At 38.3% G+C, this 25064-nt stretch overlaps 2 protein-coding genes across 3 annotated transcripts in view; both read right to left on the reverse strand.

Moving 5' to 3' along the window:
- The window catches only part of igsf11 (immunoglobulin superfamily member 11), a 108114-nt gene extending 92431 nt beyond the window's left edge, over positions 1-15683 (reverse strand). For both annotated transcript variants that reach the window (XM_044118887.1, XM_044118886.1), the window contains exon 1: positions 15138-15683. In XM_044118887.1, the coding sequence (XP_043974822.1) occupies positions 15138-15198 (61 nt within the window). In that variant the 5' untranslated portion in view covers positions 15199-15683. The remainder of the gene's footprint in view (positions 1-15137) is intronic.
- Positions 15684-23076: 7393 nt separating this feature from the next.
- Positions 23077-24622, reverse strand: LOC122832296 (nucleolar protein 58-like). Its single transcript, XM_044118892.1, has 4 exons — positions 24535-24622; positions 24252-24346; positions 23768-24004; positions 23077-23206 (listed from the first exon to the last, which is right to left on the reverse strand). Exons 1-4 carry the CDS (start codon positions 24554-24556, stop codon positions 23201-23203), a joined length of 360 nt encoding a protein of 119 aa, XP_043974827.1. The 5' UTR covers positions 24557-24622; the 3' UTR covers positions 23077-23200.
- Positions 24623-25064: the final 442 nt, after the last annotated feature.

Raw genomic sequence — 25064 nt, forward strand, 5'->3', positions numbered from 1 at the left:
AATGCTTCTCCATAACTTTATTGAGTAAGGAACTCAGCATGGTCAGTACTGAAATCGGTTTATTGTCACAGTTGCATGACGAAAATCACATCATTTATTCTTAGCCTCTTGTGTTCCACTCCTTCTCGTCTCAACCACGCTGGCAAACTTTGCACCCACCTTCTCTCTCCCATGGTCTCTATGTTTATTATAATGTTGTAAACAGTAGGGATGAGTTTCACACTTTGTGTCTTGTGGACCTCAAAGGTATGTGTGAAAAGGAATATTCCACAGCTCACTTTAAACTGTGTCTTATTCGGCTTCATCAAATCATACTGCATTGGACTGACTTGTGTGTGATTGGTTAGTTGAACTATATTGGCTAATTATGAAGCTCTAGTGAATCAGATTGCTGAGTGCATCAATAGCAACATCAGATCTGCCTCAAAGCAGAGATACTCCTAGTTGTCACACACAGTGAATGCTGTTTGCTAAACAGAAATAGCAGGAGACAAGAGATTGCAAACTCAATTGATTTAATAGTGTATGGCAAAATGTAACAGAACAAACATTTATAGCAAACTTTTCCAAACTTCAAAAACCGCCTATGAGTAGATTTTATGTTTAACTGTGCAATTTGAGTTGCACATAAAAAAGAAACTTTTTCTAGATTCTTTATGTAGTTAATTGTAGTTGACTACATGAGTGTCAACTTATGCTTAAAATAAAAGCAGCTTTTTACAAATGAACCTTTTCATGTTGGCTCCATAGTTGAGTAACATGGCAGCTTCTGTTTTTATAGGGAGTTTTAGGGTTTCCATAAAAGAATCAGTATCTTCTTCTTATATATGTTTTGTTACTCTATCTGTCACTGACAGCGTCCAGAAGGAAAAGGTTCATTTTACTGCATTTCGCTCATTTAAAGCTCCTCCAATATCTGGCATATTGGAGGATGGACCTAAAAGGCTTTACTGAGAAACTAGAACATGCATACTAGGAGCACAAATTAGGATCACTGACAATACAACTATCTGGCACTATCAGTTAAATCTGTGCAAAATCCTGGAGATATTACTGCATAAGCGAGGGATTGATGAGGCCCTTTGAGTGTGTCGTGTTGTATGGCTGGGTGGGTTGCTGGTATTTTTTATGTGATCCTAATGATGAATTTGGCTTGTCATATTCTGGCACTGCAGTTTACTGGGCTGAATGGATGTGCATAATGAGTACACTAGGACTACAGTACTCATACTGGCAAAGTGCAGCATACTGGACCAAGTTTCCTCAGCCCCCTCCATGCTGCCAGGGAGGGCAACCAGATAATCTAGCAGAGGCATGGATTAAAGGTTGGAGGGGGCACAGAAACATATGGTGCACTCGATATCCATGCCTCTTATTTTGTTCAAACATAGGCGACAGAACACGGTCACAAAAGAAAAAAAAAACTGCTCACTTCTTGTAAGAATACTATAGCAAACCTTTTTTTCTCCAACTAAATTTGCTGAGGTAAAGGCAAAGAGAAACATGAGAATAACTGCATATAGAACCATTATGCAGCAGCACTAGAATCCCAAAAATAAAAGCTGACCTGGTTTAGAAGAGACCACTGAAAATAATTTTAAGAACCCATCAAAAAAGAAATTGTACACAAAGTACATATTTTTGGGAACTGTTGAAGCAAAGAAAATAGGCCCACAAACATCTCCATACATTCCAGCTCATAAGGCTGTCTGGTAGCAAGAAAAAAAAATAATGGTGGCAGCCTCTGAATATTATTAAAATCATTTTTAAAACCCAGAAAAGTGTCAGACATTTCCTTGTTTATCCAAGTAATCACTTGGCTAGTTAACAAGGTTTTGCTCAGGCTGAGGATTTATTCAGACAGCAGATGAATTAGATTTGGATCTTAAGTCAGATTTTTGGACAGATTGCCAGTAAAATCATTTCTGGATACTGGATCAGCAGACATCTCTGGTAATGGCACAGACATCGGTAACTACATCCTGTCATGGTCTGTGGACCTTGCGGCCATGTTGTTTAAACTTTGGTCTTTTTCTCAATTTGTTTGCATCATACCCACATTTTTCATATTATAAATGCTTTACATCTTTTCTTCCTTGCTTATCAGTCTCTTCTGCTCTGCATTCTGGATAGAATTTTGCAAGCCCACGTTTCCAGCCACTGCTTTGTATTTTGTTTTGTAGACTTTGCAGTATTCTTAGCTCCAGCTTTATTAAAATTCAGAACGACTTTCTATATTAATCTGCTTTGCTTCCTTCTTGTGTATATCACCTTCAACAACGATTCCCTAATTGTACCCCTGCGGTTTTGATTTAATAAGCACAAATTGGTGGCAATAAGTGTACAAAGTAATTCATCATCATAAAATAGAAATAAATTATAAAGCATACATATTTGATCGGATTTGGCCATTAAAGACAATCTCACTTGTGAATGGAAAACATTCAACGGTGTCAGCATGACACATTCATCAGAAGTAACAAATACATTCAAGTCAATTTGTTTTCCTTTCTTTGGACGACCAAATAAATATGAAACAAGGGTTTAAATGTATGCTTACACAGAATGTACAACAGCTGCTTGAGCATAAGTTTATTTAGCCCCGGCAGTGTTGCAGTGTGATGAGGAAAAAAAATAAAATAAAACATTCATTCTGTTTGAAACCGTTTTAGGCCTCAGTTATCTCCTTGTGTTCAACAGCGAAGCCATTTTCCTGTGTGACTAACAGAGTATGCACTTATGTTTTTATATGTGAATGCTCTACCCAGCGTCGGTCTGTAAATGCGGTGAGAAGTATCTGAAAGAGTCTGCGCACAGCGGCAGACGTGTGTTCGACCACTTTGTCAGGGTCCCACCTGGTGCTCCCCTCATTCTATTCCTTTGGACCCAGCAGAGACAAAAGCACGGTGAAGTCTGCTGTAACACAGCGCAGATGGGATCTCCCTCGCCTTTGCTGTGCGCCTGCAGTGATGCACTTGACTCCTCCTGTTTGCTCGTGCACATCATATCTGACAAGCTCATTCACTGTCTGCACAGACAGGACAAACCAGGACCATTGCTCGGTCTCACCCTCAATCCCTGGAAACCCTTTGTCTGACTGTCCAATCGTGTGGGAGGATGGAGGGACACACGCTTACGTGTAAGCGAGGAATAGAGTGAAATCGAGGCTGGAAAGAAAGAAAGAAAAACAAGGGAAAACATGGGGGGAAAAAAGGTGATGTGAAGCCAAAGAGCTGAATTGAATTCACGGTCACATGGGAGACAGGAAAGAAAGAGACACATAGAGGTTGTGATGAAGACAGAATGAGGAGGACTGGTAGTTTTGAAAGATTGTCAACTTGGAGAAAAATGAGAAATAATGAGCGAGTCAAGCACACAAGACAAAGGACAAACATAAAATGAAACTACAGTGCAACCTTTTCTTGCCGGGAGCAACTCAGGTTGTTAACACAAATTTTCAGAGTCAAAGTGTTTTACACTCACCTTTCACTCATGTTGCATTTAAGGTCCTTACAAATATGTCACAGCCCTGATTTACATGAGTGTGATAGAGACCAAAATTCTGGACAATAAAAAATGCCCAGAACTGAACAGAGAGCTGGTCAGTTCTCTGTTCATTGTTGAATTTTTAGTAATTAATCCAATTAGCATTTTATCATTTCTTCAAGAAAATGCAATCCTTCATCGTTCACTGTCCACAGCAGGATGGGAGGATGAAGTTTGTACTCTCTGGCTGAACTTGAATGGTTGCAAGGAGACTGCCTCCACTGTGGGGTGGCTGGGCCGCAGCAGGTGGAGCGGCTCCGCTACACAACAGGCTCAGTGATTCGATCCAAAGTACCTTCTGTCCAAAATGTCCTCTGTGAGGACCCCAAAATACCTCAGAGGCTCACTATAATGCACTTTGAATAAAAGCACTATATAAATAAAGACACTGACTAATTTTCTCTTGGAGATGTGGACAGTTCAATAAGAAATCAGTGTGTAGACTGTGATTTAGCTTTGTTTTAAACAAAGTAAATGTGATATCAACTTTTTAAGCAAGCTTTTAATCCTCGTCTTGCTGATTAATAGTTCTAATATTCAGTCTTTGTCTGTTTTCCATGTCGTGTTCCCCAGTCCCAGTAATTACTGAACCAAACAAAACTAAAATGATGCTTTTAGCAGCCTGCTACCAAAGCAAGTGATTTCCCAATGACTTCGGGTACAGTTAACGCAGTAAACAGAGCAGGAGCACTGCACAAGAGAAAACGACTGTATAAAACAGCTACGCTTTACCCCAGCAGCCACTTTATGAATTACCAATGGCAGCGAAAAGCCCTGAGCATATTTAATGCAGGAGAATCTGTCCCTTTTTCACTTTGTTCCCCTCTGTTCTCCTTTTTCTTTGCAGTATTCAGCATTTTGACTGAGCCGGAGCAGCTCAATGTCTCTGAGAGTCAGGGCAACAGACGTAAATGGTTTTGAGTTTGGCTCATCTGCACCAAGGCCACACAACAAAGGATTTCTAACAAGCACGTTGCTTCGGGGTGACGGTAAGGGGGGTAAAAACATGAAAAATGACGTTTCATCAAACAAAAAATGTTCATGCTGCAGTAAGAAGCTTCCCAAAGTTTAGAAGGTCTCTGTTATGTTTGAGGCAGCATTATGTCTGGGAGTTCGGCTTCTTAGAGGCGTCTAAAGGCAGAAAAGCATGATTTCTTGTGCATCTAGCATCTAGCAGTCCTTACAGACAAGCACAAACAACCCATCAATTTAAAAGTATACAATTAACAAAATTACATACATCCAAATGAAATGATCTTCTGTCTATTCTTGGAAAATGCATAGCTGTCTTTGTCAGACACGAAGCTCAAATCAATGGTCACAAGGTTTGTCTCTCAGTTTGTCTCTCAGAATGACACCAGTTCACCTACTGGGTTCATCGAGCTCTGTAAGCTCATTTAATCATTGAAAGGATCAATTAACAGTCAATTTCAAATTACTGGCGCGAGGCTATTTTACTTCAGAGAGGGGAGATGAAAATACCAATAGACAGTCAGAAGGCATGCATGTTGGGTAGCTCTTCTCTAAAAGAATCCCACAGCTGAATCCACATCCGTCATCTCATCCTTGAGCAAACACAACTCCCAACGAGCCGTCTGTCAGTGTAGACAGAGAAAAGACTGTCTGTTTTGCCCCAAGGAGCAATGTGGAGCTGCTTTTGCACAGTGATAATCATTAGTGCTTTAAAAATCTCTTCATGTGAGTGGTAATATTCGGACCACATCAGCATCAGTGCGTTTCCCGACACTACTCTCGTCATGTTTTACTGCTCCTAATGAGGGTAGACAAGAGAAAAAGTAGTAATTTGTGTTCTCAGACAAATAGATTACAATATTATCTGCTTTTAATGTTCACTAATTCTTTTGTAGCAAATGTCCTTATAAATCTAGCAAATGTGCTGCTTATTTTAGGAAAATAAACCAAAGAAATAAAAGTATCAAAATGAGCAGTGGCATGCAAAACGTCAGACTAATGTGTGCGTAAAAGGAGACCATAGCCTCTCTGTATGCATTCACTGTGGAACCGGTGGAGTGATTTGTGGGAGCAGACAACATGTTAAAACAGATTAATGATTAAAACCTCGTGGAAGATGTTTTATAAATCTGGAAACTTTGAGATGACTGTCAGTTACACTTTCATGCTTGACTAAACTGACAGCATCTTTAAGTCTTTTTGGCATCCCTGTCAAGGATACATGAAAAAACATTAGTTAAATTATATTCTTAGTGCTGTAACATAGTCACACAATGTTGACAAATTTTGAAATATTCAGCCTTTCATTTACCGACATTATTTCAGAGGATAATTAAAGTTCCATGCTAAGAAATAATTGTCTTGCCACAATTACTGGCACCTCATACAACTTAAGTCAAGTCAAATTTATTTCCATAGCACTTTTCAGCAATGAGGCAGTTCAAAGTGCTTTACATGACACAACATAAAACAGTAACCAATCAAAAAACAAGTTACAAGCATTACATTTTGTCAAATGCCATTATCAAAATCGTCAAGCAAATATACATCATACATACTGATCAAACGTTCAGTTATTATTAATCAAAAGCAACTCTAACCATGATTTAAAAGAACTTGGTGTTTTGGCTGTTTTGCAGTTTTCTGGAAGTTTGTTTCAGATTTGATGTGGATAGAAACTGAATGCTGCTTCTCCATTTTTGATCCAATATATATTAGTGCCTACTAACCCACTAAAGAACTAATATTAGGTGTTTGAAGTATTAAGATATGCAGTTGTTGTTTTTAGAGAAGGTCTCAAGTATTTGCAAATTTTAGCTCTTTGTGGGTAGCTATGGCCCCTAACTCCTGCAAATACTAATGATCCACATATTGTTTTTTGGGAACTCAATATTAAAAAATTGGAATGTTAATAAGAAATGATTAGTGACCACCAACACCTACAGATTGTTTAATATTTTTATCAAAAGTTCAAATGTCCACCGCCTAATTGAGTCATCAACTAAGAAAATCACCAATGGAAGAGAGTGTTAGTGAGCGCTGCTTAACGAACCTCAAACACAGTCTGACCTGAAAGCTTTGTGATTGGTGCTTTAGACTGATGAGGTCATTAAAGGCTCAGGGAAACCTTGATCTTTTGGGACAAGTGAAATTTATGTTCCAAAGGTTCATCAGTCCAAACACTCCGTCTGTCACCACACACACACACACGCACGCACACATCCACCCACACACCTGTGGGAATAATGTATTTCCTTCTCCATTGATCTGTGCACATAAAGGCTTACAGTGATGAACACAGCGACTATTCCCAGCAACAACAGAGAACAACTTAACGACCCTGTGGCAGTCCCTGAGAGCCACAATCTATCAAGCGCACCAACCCAAGTAAGTGAGCGGTGTAGGAGGCCTTCTGTGAATTATAAGTCAATTAACATGGATTGTTACGGACGTGAGAGTTTGAGCTGGTGCCTGGAAGAAAATGAATACAGCAATATTTTAGTCAGGTCCATGAGGATAAATACAGTCAGGACAGACCTCATTTTTATTTTAAGTGTAAAGTGTTTCTGTTTCATTGTAAAACTACAATTGGGCTATGTAAAGTGTTACAGAAATACAAAGGTGGATTACTAACTCTTAATCTTAATGTTTTGTGGGCTCAGAAACAACCAATCAGAAAAACATTTTCTGATTGGTCTTTTTCCCTACACTTCAAACTGGAAACATTGTGATTATACAGATTAAGTGGATTTATTTCTGTTTGCTTTATCATCGCAAAACTTTTAGTAAACCGAACTTTTAACCTCTGAAGTAAAAGCAAAGTTTTTGAGAACAAGCAGTCATCTTAATCTCTCGAAGTACACACACAAAAAAGTGATCCGACTCATATTGTGTCTGCATGAGCCAAACATCTCCCTGAGTTACTGAAGTGATGTGCGAGTGCTGACAGGGAAGGCTCCCCATCAAACCTTAGCAGCCAGCAAAACAGGACTGATCGTTTCAAGGGCAGGATTGCCAGGGTGCCATGACATGAGGAAGACATCAACTTTAAATATGTATATAGTAAGGGCTCACCATGAACTCACACAGACACATGCTGAAGAGGAAAATCAAGATGAAAGTTCCTCTCGTTTTACATCTACAAGCTGTCACAGTCTGTCCCAGACACAGATATTATCATGGATTCTCGAGAATATAGGTATGCAGCACCTCTGGACCTAAAACCAAACATAAAGTTCTAAAACAGGCCTGCAAGATGCTTTGATAGTGGATTTTTATCTACCAGCTCTTAAAGTAATCTCTTTATCACACTGAACACAGAAAGGGAAAATTATCTTGCTGCTCAGAGTGGTCAGATCTTGTACAGCACATCGTTTAATTCTAATTCTTTACTCACTGATGAGAAGCTTTTAATATCCTCCCTATCATAAATGAAAGTTACTTAGTTCATAAAACTTTTTATCTTATTGTTATCTGAAATGAATTAACTCAGAAATCAAAGTTTTTACAAGGCTCTAAGCAACAAAAAAAATCTCTTAGAATTTTGCTTGACAAGTGCACAGGCATCTTCATGATGCCTTCAGTTTCATCATTCAACCCAAATGCGCCAAGTGCAATATCAGACCCAAATGATAACAGCAGTGTGTCAACATCACCCTGCTCCCTGCTCCCTGCTCCCTATGTGTGCTCATGTTTACCTCCTTTTGATTAAAGATATAACCAACCCGAAAAACCTCAGAGCCCCAAACCTCCAGCCCCCCAAACCTCTGTGAACCGTCCACATCAGATGTTCAGCCCAGATGCTCGGGCCAAGAGCCGCACAGCACTGCAGCCCTGTGCACTCTTTGGGGTTTAGTTTAATGTGTGCTTAAGAGACCAGGGGACTGGGCAAACGCTCCTCTCTCTCACTCCCTCCTCCAAATATCTGCCCATCTTTTATTCATTCACACTCCCAGGACGACTGCTGCTGCCATCATCCAGGGGGACGGATTCGTCGTCTGAAGTTAACCCATGTCTCTGTCGCTCAGACGTACGCACACGTGCGCATGCACTTTGCAAGGGGTCCCAGAGGTCTTTTAATTTTTTGAGAGGCTATTTTTAGTGTGAAAAATAATCGAGGTGGAAAGTTCCATCTGTCCAACACTCTTGTTCCAGCTGCTCCTTTTTAGCAGCAGGCGTAAAGAGGTGGGGGGTGGAGCTGGGGGGGACACTACTCACCAGATGAAAATTACACAGAGTGGATGATTATTATTTTTTTATCATGTTCTGCATTAGCAGTGAAAGATGGTATATTACATTAGGTGGACTTCATCAAAAATCAAGGAGAGCTCATATAGGGTGACAGAAGTGGAGTGGGCCTTAAAAGCCCAGTGTGTGGAAGGGCATTTAGGTATACTGTTATTTTTCGTTTGAAAGCTTTTAATAATTTTTTTACTAACTGGAAACAAAAACTGACAACAAAAATAAAAGGAGCCATAGAAACATCTTAGTTGACAAATTACACTGTATTTGTACTTTATCTTCAAACTTCAGGAGGAAGAGGAAGACCCAGAACACGCAGGAAGGACTATTTCTCTCAGCTGGCCTGGGAACGCCTTGGGATTCCCCAGAAGGAGCTGGAGAGAGGGGAAGTCTGGGTCTCTCCGTTTAAGCTGCTGCCCCTGCGACCTGACCCCGTATTAAACGGAAGACAATAGATAAACAGACAAACGGCTTTTTAAGTGTTTTATAAATAAAAGTGTCTAAATTTGTGCCACCAATTGCTTTCAAAAGTCACAAAAGCTGTAAATGCTCTCCACTTTTGCTGCATTTAACATCAGCATAAAAGTTCTCTGAAGGCCTCGGGTTTGTTAGAGAACATTAATTCAATAACAGCATCAGCATCAGCAAAGACCAAAGAACACAACAGACAGGTCAAGGAGAAAGTTGTGAGGTTTAATGTGGGGCAATGACAGCAATAGTCAAAGAGCAGCTGAGGCTCATAGCAACTGTGGAGAAGCTGGAGAGATCCACAGCTCAGGTGGGCTAATCTGTTACCAGGGCAACTGATACACAAGCACACTACAAATCTAGCCTTTACAAAACAGGAGCAGGAATGGAAACAATGTTGAGAGGAAGTCCTTAGAAGTTCAAGTTGGGAAAAGGCCATCTTGTCAGACAAAACCAACATGAAACGTTCTAACATTGCACATTATCTTGGACATACAACAGCAGAAGAATAAGAGGGTGTTGAGAGCATCGCACTGTGGAGAAACAAGTCAGAGTCAATGGGAAGATGGACTGAGCTAAATAAAGGGCAGTCCTTGAAGAAAATCTGTTAGAGACGGCAGAAGACTTGATGTTGAGGCAGAACTTCAACTTCCAGCAGCACAATGATCTTAAATAGGCAGCAGTGAAAGGAGGTTCTACAACATATTCACTCAAGTGGGCGGAATTCAAAAACATACCACACTTTACATAATTTTAAGTGCAATGTTAAATACATTCTTTTTCATTTTTAAGCACCACTTTGTGTTTGTCTATTTAAAAATCCTAAAGAAATCATTGAAACGTGTGCTCATACTTTTGCATCGACCCATGCGTGCGTCTTTGTAAACATTCTCTCTATTGTAATGTAAGACCTTGTTTACCAGTCAGGTTTAGCACTGTTTTCCGAGAGATATTTCAGTGGGTTTTTTTAGCAATAAATTCAACAAAGTGCTGCTCATTGCTAAAAACTGAGAGCTGCAGATCAGAAATCAGGCTCGGAAATTAAATCCAAGAACAGAACGAGGCTGCATACAACTGACAATTCAGACTCGCTTTGCAATTTCAGGCTGTTTTTTAAGCAGAGCCTCAAAGGTTAACAAGCTTATGGTCAGAGAGGAGAGCAGATTTATTGGTCTGAGTTCAGCTTTGATGCAAGCACAAAGTGCGCTGAATGTCAACGAGCTTGAGAAAACTTCATGTTGTCTCCGACTCTAATGCGTTTTGTTCTCACTGGGCTTCTCATCCAAAACATGCGGACAGCCAGATTTAAGCCTGGAGGCTAATCTGAACGTTCCTGTGAATGCTAATTTGAAATGTTCCATAAGATGTGCTATGCACACCAGCAAAACAAATAAAAGCAGATGGTTGAAAAGTTCAGTCACAACCTCTGCTTGGATTTAATTTGTCGAATTGATTGAAGCCCCAGATCGGCCCCTGTTGCACCCCGCGGCGATGTTCTGGGTGGATTGTAAAAATAAAAAAAAATCGGGGCATCATGGACAGAGCAGCTCTATGCTGGTATATCGCCTGAGGGGTTTGTTGTGTCAAGTGCCCAAACAATCAGCTGCTTTACTGTGCCTTGTGAAAGTATTAATTTATTCTGAACTTTTCAACATTTTCTAATGGTGCTGCCACAGACTTCTATGCATTTCATTAGGATTTTGAGTGATAGGCCAACACAATGTAGTGCAAAATTCAAAAGTGGAAGGAAAATGATAAGACGTTCTCAATAACTTTATGCTTTAGTCGCTAGAAAGTTTGGTGTACCTTTGTAAACACCAGCCCCAAATTCAATTCTTTTGAGAAACACTTTGTATTGTTACAGTTCCAGGACTTTTGGGATAGTCTGAACCATCTCTACACGTTTACATGGCACAATTTTTCCTCACAAAAGAGCTCAAAGTTTACTTAAACTGGATGGAGAGTTTCTGTCAACAGCATTTTTCAAATCAGCGATTCTTAAATTAATTTGGGTCTGGACTTTGATTAGACCATTTTAATAGATGAATGTGCCTTGGTCTAAACCAGGGGTGTCAAACTCCAGTCCTCAAAGGTCGCTGTCCTGCAGTTTTTAGATGTACAAGTACAAAACACTGGAATGAAATGGCTTAATTACCTCCTTCTTGTGTAGATCAGTTCTCCAGCACCTTGCTAATGACCTAATTATTCTATTCAGGTGTGGTGCAGCAGAGGTACATCTAAAAGTTGCAGGGCAGTGGCCCTTGAGGACTGGAGTTTGACAACTATTCCAAAAGTCCCTGCTGAAAAAAAATATTTACATGATTTCTGAAGAATATTGTTTCCACTGAATTTTAATTAGAGAGTTGAGACCAAAAGTGGCAAATACATACTGTATGTATGAAATACTTGCTACTATTTGTAAAATGTTCCTTGACATACATGTGGACAAAATTGTTGGACCTCTGTTTATCACTGAAAAATCATTGGTCACTGAAATAACGTGTGTAAGATAGTGTGGTCTAGGGTCTAGACCAGACTATCTCACACTATCTGAGCGAAACAAACTGCATAAATCACCAGGTTCCAGCGTTTTCGGAGGAATTTTATTTTATTTTTCTCCTTTGACATCCATCTGCTCCCCCTGAGCTTCCACAAACACTGTTTTTAAAAGCCAATTGGCAACACAGCTGCACACAAGTGGACCAAGCCACAATTAAACAGGCAAAATGAAACAAAGACAAAGTCTAAACAGAAACAAGAATAATATTAATCTAATTTACAAACTCAACATAATGAAATAATGTACAAAATAAACCCTGTAAAACAAGATAACTCAAAAGTTACTTTAAAGAAAAACAAGCAAAGCAATACTAGAAAACCCTCTAATTGGTAGATCCCAGCAAGGTAATCAGTGACATCATTCAGCCATTCAACAGGAGACACTGGGCCGGCCACTCCCACACTCCTGACCTACTGCAAAGCTACAGGGGAGAATGATAAATAAAAAGAAACAAATACCAAGAATATACTTTGAAACAAAATAAACAAGTTCAACCAATAATTCAAAAGTGGTAGCTTTAAACTAAACATATATATAGATGGAAACTGCAACACAATATCAACACAAACAAACCCAGGATAGTAAATGAAGCAAGGTTGCACTAATGTTTAAATATAAGCTTTATAACCCATTACAAAAATAAATGTATCAAAATAATAATAAGGGACAAATGGTGAACATACACTGAACCACTTTGTCACACGTGACAGAGACAAAAGTAATAATAAATACAATGCTATGAAAATTATCCATTTGAAATCAGACATTGCTTTTTAAATGGGGTTCAACAAAATCATCTTAAAAAAAAATAGCAGCGGGGTGCCAAAAAAAATAACGTGCATAACATCTAAATATAACAGTTTGACCATTATTATTACAAGTCAAAATGTCAAAATCTTTTAAATAGTAGGAAAGGCAACTTTCTGTCAATGCAACCAACTCAGAGATGGAGATAGAATATTTATGAGTAACTTGATGGCTAAAGAGAACATGACATGTCCTCTAACTAATGCTGAGAGCTTGGAAGGACCGGCGATGAACTAAGCTGAGTCAGTAAGGAGTTCTGTTTAGGTCACTGACAGGTTGTTTTTATTTTTCAAAACTTTTCCTCTTTCAGTTCTTCAACAACAGTTCTCTCGTCCAGCCTAATGATTGACAACAGAGATCAACAACAGTTAAACGGGAGTGAATCCTCTCTGCTCTCATTGCTAAGAAACCCCAAAACAGTGTCTGCTTACACTTATTGGAACCGATCAGATTATTCTAGTGACAATGTCTGGCATAAAAAAGAAGGTGGAGGTCAGTACATGCTGCCAAAACAAGCAACCACAATCAATACTGGCTTTGCTGCATCAGAGCTTATTTATAGAAACACTGGAAGACGTGAGAAGAGGAAAGGAGCATTGACCACAAACAAGTTGGACCGTTAATAGAGCTCACACTGGAGTCCTAAATGATTTAATTTGCACTTAGTTATCTTAGTGGATCCTGATCTCTAGAGGAACAGACGCAGTGGGAGAACAAACATAGGTAATGCTCTTGTTCAGATATAGCCCAATACTCATGTTAACAATCAAATTATACATTTTTACCCACATGTGAATAAAGCTGCAGAGGCACAAGAAAGTACACTGTCAGCAGAGGTATATAGCTAAAAATAAAAGAGAACAGCAGGGTGAAACACCTGGCTGATAAAGATTGCATTCAATCAATTTTAGCTCTCAGATTGACACATCATGGCAAAGGGGGTGTGTCTTTCAGAAAAAATATTGAGTCCAGGGAGTTTGACTATGAGATAGATCAGAGTCTATCTCGGAGTCAACCAGTATCAAGCTTTTTTAAAAGTGCCTAAAACGGTTTAGTCATATTATGTTCCTAGAGTTGAACATACTATCAATGAGGTGCCAGAGAAAGCACATGAGTGGCCAGACTTCTCTCAGGCCCTATGGAGAGTTATGCAAACCTTTCCCCAGCCTTCCACTCTGGGCACTGAAAGACGGTGGATGAAAGACGGCTAGACACTTACATCTTGCTTACTAGAAGGACAAGTTTATCAAAAAAAACAGTTATGGTGTGGAACGTAAAGATGTCAATCAATTCTTTTTGCATTATTAAAGTAATTCTTCTCCAGGAACAAATAGAAAAGAATGGTAAAATTCAGTTACTGTTGTGTGGAATAAGCACTTCAGATTTCCCTCTGAATATGTGCAATTACTTTAAACATTTGTGTTCATGCAATGTCGCATATTTACTTAAGGTTGTGTACCAGTCCATAGACAAGAGGGAGTTCAAACATTTCTTTCTCTTTTGCTCTGAATAAGTTAGAGGAATTTTCTTTCTTGTTATTAATAAATGAGAGGTAATAAATTAGGCTAATTTTGGAGGAGTAATTAATATCTTCTTTTAGTTAATACAGTAGACAAATGTAGTAATAATTATTATTATCTTTTAGGTTTTTTTTATAGCTGAAGCCGCTCTCTAATACAGAATGTTTAATTCTGGTTTTGCTAGTTTATACAAACAGCAAACGTGGAACAACCTCACTTAACTTGCAACGGAGGAATGTCGGTGGATTATTCAACAGGAATAATGTGCTAACCCGCAACTAAGACGTATAGAGAGGTCAGAAAAGAAGCGCAGTGTTTGCACACGTAAAACGTGTAATTCCCTCTGGAGAAGTGCAGGAATACACAGTGATTTTCCTTCGGGGACGCCTTGCCCGGCGCGCTCTGCTGCGCTGCTGCTGCTCACCATAGCCTACTTCTCGTTAATCGGACGGATTACCAGCGCAACCCTCCACCGTCTGCTCCGTTTCTATTTCAAACCCCGGACAGTCCCACCACCACTGTAACCACGCCTGTCCATGTGTATCAGTGACGACTGCGTGATTTGACACGCAAATAGATAATAATTTTAGACATCCTGTTGTGTAAGACGAGCAAAGGCGATATCAGGCGCAGCAGAGCGCATTAGAGATAAGACGTTCACAATCAAAAGCGCTTTGGACAGAAAGGACAGGGCGACTAGTGAGGGAGAGAGAGAGAGGAAAGTGCTTGCAAATGTGGACTTTAGTTTTTGTGGAACTGCCAAGGATTTGTCTGCTTGATCCAAACAGACTCCAGTAAGGAAGGTTGGGATCAAACGGCTGTGGCACGGTTTTTATCCCCTTGTTTGTTTGTTTGTTTTTTTGACAGTTTAATTCCACATGGATCTGTTTTAGCTGCGCAGAAGCAGGAAGTTTTGTAATAAGGATTTTCCCTCTGAGCATTTCCTATCATCACTGTAAATCTGCAACTAGAGTAAAGTGTTAGGGATGAGTAAACAAGTTTAGAAGTGTCACACAACTTACCCTCCATGCAGAAGATAACCATCCAGGCTATCCACAGGTCTGAGTTCTGAAACTTCACCATGGTTCTGGAGTTTTCACAGACTCGTTCTCACTATAAGTCCAGTGCTTGTTTCTTAGCAGAACTCTCGCAGATTCGCAGATTTCTTAAAGGAAAGTAGCCGCTCCTTGTACCGACATGGGACACAAATCTGTGACTTTACGCAGCGCACCCCTGTGTCTTTTCCTCAAACATGATTGAAAACACAAAACACAGCGTCACTATATACTGTCTCTACTCCAGATTCCTTATAATCACTTCTCCTCGACCGCTCTTTTTCCTTTGGTAGCTGACGGTGACTCCAAGACTGTTTTTCTCTCCCGGCACCTCTCCAGTCACTTTTACGCACGCCTGCACAGAAGTCAGCGTCCACCCACTGACGTCCCCAAATCTGCCCGCTGATGCCGAAAGAAACCTAGAAAAGGCTCCGAGGCTGGCACGTTTCCCGTCCGCTTGCTGAGTCTCTCCGACGCGTCTTGTTGCGCTCCATGGTTTCTCGTCTGCTCCGCTCTTGCTGAGCGGACCTCCGAGAAAGTTGGCCAGAAAGAGAGGCACTACCAGTTCCGCTCTGTGCTTTTCAAAATAAAAGACGCCCTTGCAGGATTATGCAGACAGAGCCTAAAGTTCTCAGAAGTGATAGGCTGAACTATGAACAGAGTGGAGATAATCAGCCAGGGAATTTGATCCCTCACAGCAGTCAATTTAAGTTGTACTACGGTGTTTGTGATTCCCATTAACTTTCTGTATTTTTTTCTTAAGCATAACTATTGCTTCATAGTTGTATCTTCACAATCTCAGAGATGCCTTATAGTTACTGTCTAAACTGCCTATAAAAAAGTAGGCTGGATCCTTGCGTGTGTTAGGAGAGAAGATGCTTTGTAATCAGAAAACATGTTTTACTGCACTTGACATTGTGTCCTTTGATAATTAATCTATCAAGCAATTTAAAAAAAAAATAAAAATTATATTACAGTAATCTAATAATTTTGATTCAAGTGAAATTGTTAGGAATGACACATTTGAAACAAATTTGTTGGAATTCAACACATTTGCAATTGCAAAATTAAAATTGTTACATCAATTTCATTGGGCAAATCCTGACATTTTGTTTAACCCTCCTATGTCCGGAAAAGATTTATTTTGCGCTTTTATGGCTACAAAATTATCCAAAGTGGTGCAGTGAGGGAGCTTGTCTGTAGGTTTTCAATGACAACTTAGACTTTTGTATATCTGGCATTAATTTAGTAATATTTTGTGTACAAATAGTTTAAAGGGCGAAAGAGGAAACATGTCAAATTCTCTCTCTGCTGATAACAAGGACACACGGTGTGAAAGTTTGTCCCAGGCGTTTCCTGCATGACATATCCAGTCTAAATCTTAAATGAAAACAGGCTGTTATAATTGAACTATTTTGGGCGTATGTAGGATCCGTTACCAATAGAACCTGCAAGGCTATTGTATGGGCCGAGCGTGTTAACCTCATACTTAACTTGAAGTAACGTAATGTCACGACAGCAAGCCGTCTGGGCAGATTCAATCAAAGAAAGCTTTAACTAGAAGGGCGTTTATTTTCTGGGCAACATTTCCGCCGGCCCACTTCAGCGCGAGTGAGTCTGCGCGGCTTGACTTTGCTCAGCTGCGGATGATTGAGATGAGCTCGAGCCCGGCTGTTGCTGGGAGACCGCTGACGCTAGACGAGAGGGAGACGTTCATGCCCTCCTGCGGCGCGCGCACAGTAAGACTGAGAACACTGGGGTAGAATAGAATAGAATAGAATAGAATAGAATAGAATAGAATAGAATAGAATAGAATAGAATAGAATACTTATAAACAAAGCAATCTTTTGACACCTACATTGTGCTACAGCTTTGGTTTCATCATGACATATTTAAATTATTGTTGCTATAAATAACAATGACAAATATAAACTCTAATAAATCAGAGCTACATTTCTGCTGTGTAACTGTTTTCTTTTTTTCTGCCATACACACAGAATTCAGTGGCTTCTTTGATCATCACAGCTATATTAGGCCCTCACTTCAGAGTCATTTTGCCTAGTTTGTAATGTAAATATCAATGCAATGTCAGTGCAACATGCAGCTTTTCAGGTGAGCTCTGCAAAGCTTGCTCTGCAGGAAATGTGAGGTGGGTTGTTTACCACTGCAGGAGGTGGGGGGTAAGAGAGACCAAAGCATGCAGTGAGTGATTGAAATACTGTACCCTACAAAGAAGACACCATCAAAGGACCTGCATTCAGGCTTCTAATCACTCTGATCCATTGATGGCACTTGGCTCACCTCAACACCAAATGACTGCTGGGATCTTTTAAACTTTACAGCATGACCGGTCTAGAAGTTTCCCTGCATGCAAACATAAGGGTACAGCTGAAGTGTTTTGTTGTTTGTAGTTCCTCCCTAATTTGGGTTTTAGAAAATTGGAGAATGACTATAATCAAAGAGAAAAAACACACAATGAATGTAAAACCATCCCTCCAATCTATCTTCAGGATTTTAAACAATAGACATATTAGGGTTGGAGCATCTGAAGAATGCCCTGAGGCTTTTGTATCGCTGTCTACATCCTTCCTTTTCACAGAGTTTCAGATAGAAGATTTAGACCTACATGCAGACCCCGAAGAATCCGTTGCTGTTTTAAAGATTTTGCAACTTTTTTGAAAATTTTGCAAATTTCAAAGACAAAGCAATATACATTGCGCTGGATCATATCCAGGTGAATGGGAGGACCAGTCTACAAACTGAGTGAGACAAGAGAAATTTCTGTTTCATGAGCAGATTTACAACATTCAATTTATTTAATGAGAAAACCTATTAATATGTCTACCTTTTACTTCTAGATTAAAAAAGAGATGCAATTGTTTGTTAGTTAACAATAATAATAATAATAATAATAATAATAATAATAATAATAATAATAATAATAATAATAATAATAATAATAATAATAATAATAATAATAATAATAATAATAATAATAATAATAATAATAATAATAATAAACACCCCCTTGAATCATCAGCTAACAATAGTTGTAAACTGCCACTCATCTAGCTTCCTGCAGTGACTGGCTGGGCAACTCACTCTTGCATGACAAAAAGTGAATCTGGCCATGTATCTTTGCAGCTACTTTATTTTAAGATTGGATTGGAAATGTTATTACCTTGAGCCACCACAAGACAATGCTGGTTTCCATTGTCATGTTTGTCCAATTTACCTCTTTCAACTATTATGCACTTTCCTTCACCTGTACTGCTTACAGGTGAAGGAAAGTGCATAATAGTTGAAAGAAGTAAACTCTAACCCTTTGTTTAACAAAACCTTTCTGAGCAAAATATTTGTTTGTAAGGTAAATGCTGCCTGTAAAATCCTGAGTCAGATCAGATCTAAGCTTTATAGAAGCATAAAATATGCTGTGAAAGGTGATGTCATCGAATAACTATTGGGTATTGTAGGACACCCGATGATTTCTTTCACTCATGTACAGCCACAATCAGCGCCTTATGCGGTGGGCATTACTATCAAGAATACAATCTGAACATCCAACATAAGAAAGGAACAGAAAATGTTCTTGCAGAAGGCCTTTCCAGGATGTGAGTATGCTTCTTTTGTTTTGTGTGATGCTCAGGATTTACAAAACTTGGTTTTGTAATTTAAGGGGGGGAGTGCGTCAATACTGCGTTACTGAATACTGACACCTGCTGGACATTAAAAATCCCTACAGGCAACATAGTTGACAGACCGATTTGATGACTTAGTCTATACAATAAGATTAAGTCATTGTATTTTATTGTATATTATATATTGCATTATGTCATATCTTCAGTTAAATTCAAAATATATTTGATATTCTTTGATACAGTCAGTAAATATTGTAAAAAAGTTTTTCAAAGAAAAACATATTCAAACAAGCAGACAGACATAAATATTCTTCAAAACCAAAAATCTCCTCTTTCTAATTTTAGTAAATAAATCATTTATCAACCTAAAGTACCAAGGACAGTAAAACAAAAAGTGGACTTCACTCTCAGTTTTCCCCAAATCACAGAAAGAACATCTTCGGTCTTCCTCTGGGACTGCAAGAAAACATCCGGTCTCCAAAGCCAAAGTGCCAGATCTGAACTGGGCGCACATGGACCGTCATTTTTTAGACAAGGTCTAACTATGCAAATTCATTACAACCACTAATTGCAAATTAATTGCTGCAAAAAAGAGCAATAAGGATTTTTAATAAGGTTGGCTACCTGGATCACACAAATCCATCATTTATACATTCTAGATTACTAAAACGTACTTATTTGATGAATATACAAACGGTGTGTGTCTTATTTAAACTACATAATGAACAGTTACCAGAAAATATTCAAAATTTGATTTCAAAAGAAGAAGAATTTTATAACCTCTGAGGAAAATACAAATTCAAACGTTGTAAGATCAGAACCATAAGAAGTTTTTGCATTTCAGTCTGTGGTGTGAAACTATGAAACAGTTTGACTGTGGAAATAAAACAATGTCCAAACATTAAACAATTCAAACTTTTTTTTAAAGAAAATGGTTTACACTAAATATGATATATTGATGTATTATGTTGCTATTGTTACACTATTGTTGGCAATCAACATTAACAATATTCTGTAGATAATACTATTATTAGAGCTATTATTAATATGTCAATGAGTGTACTGCATTAATCAGGAAGTAAAATGAAGGTGTACTTATAAAATACATATAAACAAGATGAGATCATTTTGTGATGTTACTGGAAAAGGGCTGGGGCTTAATACGTTTACACTTCTACCCACTCCTTTGAACGTTTGTGTTATTGTATTGTTATAATTTTATTGTAACGTGGCATGTTCAATAAAGTAAATAATATATATATATATATATATATATATATATATATATATATATATATATATATACATATACATATATATATATATATATATATATATATATATATATATATATATATATATATATATATATACATATATATAAATAAGAAGTGTAGACATGCCACCGGACAAGATTTATGAGAAACGCCTTTTGACCCAGCTTATGCTCACACCTTCTGGCCTTATCAATTCTTTTGGAGAAATGTTCTTGTAAGCCGTTCTTCTGCTTGCTGCTTTCAATACTCCCCTTACAGATTTAAATAAGAAACACAGCTCCGAACATGATGGATGGGTTAAATTGGGCTTCTTCAGCAGCCCCAGAAAAGATGCATGCTTGATTTATTATTGATTCGTTTCTGAAACCGCTCCATTTTTCTTTTATTCCACACCCCCCATGAAAGATTCAAAAGACCTGAAGGAGATCCCCGTTGCTAAATGCTGCAAGTCTCCTCTGGACGCCTGTCATGGAGTTTACTGTAGCCTAAATATTGATGTCAAGTAAACAACTAAGCCTTTGTTTTTTGTGCTGTGTTGCATTGGCTTTGACTTGTTGAACATTTGTTGGCATGAGAACATTCACCTTTGGTCTTTAATGGATTTTTTTGTGGCATGGGCACAACTTTGATAGACGCCCAAGCATTTTAACATAACTTTCTTATAACCTTGCTACTGGATTAAAGAATTCTCCTAAAACTTACTAAACTGTCCTTTTCAAAACTATCTGAAGTATAAATAATGCAAAATTCAAAAGCCATGCTTGAATATATTAACATAAGAAAACATCTGAAAAGCTAAGCATCGGCCTGTAATATTATAAGGCTATGTTTTTAATCATAGCCTTATTGGTATTTCCTACATAATACCAAAAACTCCTAGAGATTTATTTTCTATCTAAGAAAATATGGGACTAAATGTATAGTTGATAAATGACAGCAACTAATTTTTGCTCAAAAATTGCCCACTGTTTTCAGGTCGGGCTGTGTGTTGGTGCAGCATGAAGGTTCTCAGTTTGAATTCCAGCCTGAGGTCTTTATGTTGTTTGCACGCTTTCCGTTTCCAGATGTGAGTTTTCTCTAATTTCTTCCCACAGTCCAATGACACAACTGTTTGTTTAATTGGCTTCTCAAAATGGACATTTGAATGGATGTCTATCCAACAGTATGCGTGTCTCTGTGTTGCCCTAACAGCGTGAGACAGAGTAAGCAATCTCACACCCAATGATCACTTGCGGGCACTCCAGCCCCTCCACAACCCTGCATGTAGATAAGCAGATATAGACAACTGATGGATGTTTTCAGAATGACTTTGAAAGCTTTCAGTGCCCGTTCTCTGGGAATGTTTTCAGTTTTTTAGATACTTTATCATCTTCTTTGATGGACCACTGATGTCTCTAAATGGGTCATACTGAACTACAAGCTCATAGTTAGGCCACTGTGATATTTAAAGTAAAATCCATTAAAGAAAGCATAAAGGTTGAACATTTTTCACAAAATATTATTGAAACAGCAAGAGTATATTAGTGGAACAAAAAGAGGATTTGACTATGGTGCAAAAGCTTGGGCATCAAAAAAGGGACTCAAATTCTCTGCTACTTAGACAGAAATCATTGACCTTCGTTTACAGATTGGTGAAAGCTGGAGAGTGGTAGAGTGAGAAAGATTTGTTCACCTCATGACTTTCTCAATCCCCATCCTTACAATCAGCAGTCCCAATCACTTCACTGAGGAGTTACTTGGTATTCAAATCTAAAAATAACTGATTGCAATATTGTAAGAAAAAAGTTCTAAGAAAAATAGCCTTATTTCTTTCCATTGTTTTTTTTGCTAAAAAATATTTTAATATGGACGACCAATTTCAACTTGAAATGCATAGCTTTAACTGTTATTAATGTCCAGCATAATATTTTTCATAAGATAAATATTAATAAATAAATATTGCCTCCTTTCACACTGTGTGTAAAAGGAGCCATTTACACAGTGTTGCATCCCAACCCTGTACTTAATTGAATTTTACTGATAAATAAATTAATGCAGGCTTGTTTGGTAAGTGGGAATCAATTACATTAGACATGTACACCCTGATACCCCTAAATAAAATCTACAAGTGAGGAGAAATGTATCCATGTCCTCTCACCTGTCAGTGAATTAGTAAAAACAGCCAACTAGTGTGCAGTTCAATCTTAGTATAAAAAAGATGCACTTTGAATGGTTCTGAGGTTTACTAGATTAGACTGAAAATAGAAATTCTCATGAAGGTTAAAAGAATAGATTTTGACTGAGGGAAATCCAAGTAAAAAGAATAAAAATTCCATACATATTTCAATTTGCTAGGAAGAAATTAATTCAAACCAGACCTTCACAGTAAGGCATGACTTCACATCAGTCAAATAAAATACATTGAAGTTTGTTAGAACATAAGAAAATGTGGAAAGTTTCAGGGAGTATGGAGGAATGTGAAAAGCTCTGAACACAGTTCTGAGCTGGCTGGCCATCAGCATCTAAAAATACAGATTATAGTCACCAGATAGAAAAATTAAAGCAAGCATGAGCAGTATTTTTGGACCAAAATCAATGGATTGATAAGTAAAAATTGATGGAACTTTGTAGCAAGAGTATAATAATGCATCTAGTGATGTGGTAACTCTACGATAAAAATTAATCTCCTTTTAAATATTGCCTTTATACAACTGGAAATAATTAAAAATTTTATTTATTTATAGGATCCACTCATAGGTGATGCACCATCATTATATTAGTCACCGTTTCTGCTCAGTGTCCTCCCCAATTTCCAGAAGCAAAACAGTTTAATTTTACATTTAAGGAATTTCTGTTCCAAGAATATCTTATAATTAATGTGAAAATACTAATTAATTCTACAAAGTATATTTCTACTTCAACATCAAAACTCTGCTGGCTTTAAAAAAAATAGAAGCCAGCGCCATCTTGTGGCGAGATCAAAACATGGAAAGTAAAATACGACGCAAAGACTTCTTGTAAACGTTTACTTCTTCAGATAAGTTTTGTTTCACATTGTGTACAGATAAACCACATACACCATTATAACAAACAAGAATGGAGTTGCAAACAGAGCAGGCCAGGTCCACAGGGGAGATCATTCCTGAAATGACAGAAAATGTTACTGGAGAAGATAGAGTAAGAAAGAAAAAAAATTAAAAGTGATTCATAGCTGCCATCTTTACTTTATTAATCTAGTTGGGTTGAAGCAAAAGGGGAATTGTTCCACAACAGCTGTCAGACAACATTCCTTTCATGACGACTGTGAAACTTACTACTTCTTGCCCACTATGGGCTGGATTGTTAACGTAACCACCACATATTAATCTGTAGATTCTGAACGATAGGAACTCATCCATAAATAGAGTATGCAAACATATGGGGTGTGGTGTGCTGTGTTGTGTTGTGTTAATAAAATGTGCAAAACCAGTAAAACCAGTTGCGGATGCTGCACACAGGCTAAAAAACAATGATTTTGAAGTGAACCTGTGACTGCAGGTGTGACTACAGGTCTAACAGGTGTGATGCTATGCTACATGTTCAGCTGCATTTCATTGGATTTTCTATGCTTTCTACCAATATTAGAATTGAGCATCTGGTAAAGTTCTTCTTCAGAAGAAACAGGACCAGATATTTAATAATCAAATAAGTGGAGATACTCAACCGTATCACTGCCGGAAGATGATGAGGAACCGTCTTTCTTTTCCTTCTTTTTCTTCTTCTTTCCATCTTTGTCCTTGTGATCAGACTTATCCTTGGACTTTTCCTTATGGTCAGACTTGTCTTTGGACTTTTCCTTGTGATCATCAGACTTGTCCTTGGACTTTTCCTTGTGATCATCAGACTTGTCCTTGGACTTTTCCTTGTGATCAGACTTGTCCTTGCTACCGGACTTGTCACCCTGAGAACAGAAATAGTTTGCACAGGATCAAACTGATGAATGTTGGCTCTTGGGACATACAATTCATCTAACAGAGCGAGACCTGCTCTGCTCAAAAGCCTCAAGATACGCGTAAAACATGGATGCATTTTCAAATGACAAATGTAAACACAAATCCGCAGCATTTTCTTGTAGATTTGCGCCAATGAGAAAAAGAAAAAGAAAAACATTCCTGCGCGGGCAGCGACTTGCTGCAAAGACCTCTTACCTTTTTGTCTTTATCTTTGTTTTTGCTCCAAGGAAAGCTGAACTCATCCTTCTTTGCGTCCTCCTTCGTGATCTTCTCCTCTTTGTCACTCATAGCTGCAAATAAGGTAGTTTAAAAACAGACAGCCAATATCAAAGGCTTGCAAGGAAAAGCATTGGTCATGTATGTTACGCAAACCTCTCAAATGTATTTTTTTTTTATAATAAAGTCCCAGAAATTACAGACGGATACATGTCAACAAAGGATAGCGAAAAATAATAATGTGTCCTAGGTTTATACATACCTGAAGAGAGATCAAAGCTCATTTATTTCTCCGAGCTTTGCTGCCGCTGAAAGTTCACCTCTCCAATTTCCAGGAAATCTGTTTGAGGCGCACCTAAAGTACTCAACTAGAGCCACGCCCTCGTGACAGCTCCCCTTTTTGTTGATAAGGAAATAACTCCATGATGGCTTATTTATGTCACCCATGTGCCGTTGCTGTCGGACAATAGTTATTTCGAGTCCCAACAGAAAAACTGGGTTACTTTAAGGTTCAAGGTGAATATTTAAGCTGATATTATACAGAATAATGTTTTTGCTGCTTTGTAGAATAGTTAGTGCACATTTGTGCTGCGTTAACACGAGCGGTCCCAGCCCGTTTGGTGTTTAGATGCTTAGATATGAACTGCGCTGCTGCATACATCGACTTCCACATTCACTGGGAACACTGGTACGGTAGTGTTAAAAACCTTTAAATAAAATTACTTTTTTGGCAATATCTCACTGCAAAGTATGTAGATTTTTTTTTTGTAGATGGAAACTAATAAACAACGC

Source organism: Gambusia affinis, linkage group LG06, assembly GCF_019740435.1.
Source record: "Gambusia affinis linkage group LG06, SWU_Gaff_1.0, whole genome shotgun sequence".
Classification (NCBI taxonomy): Eukaryota; Metazoa; Chordata; class Actinopteri; order Cyprinodontiformes; family Poeciliidae; genus Gambusia; species Gambusia affinis.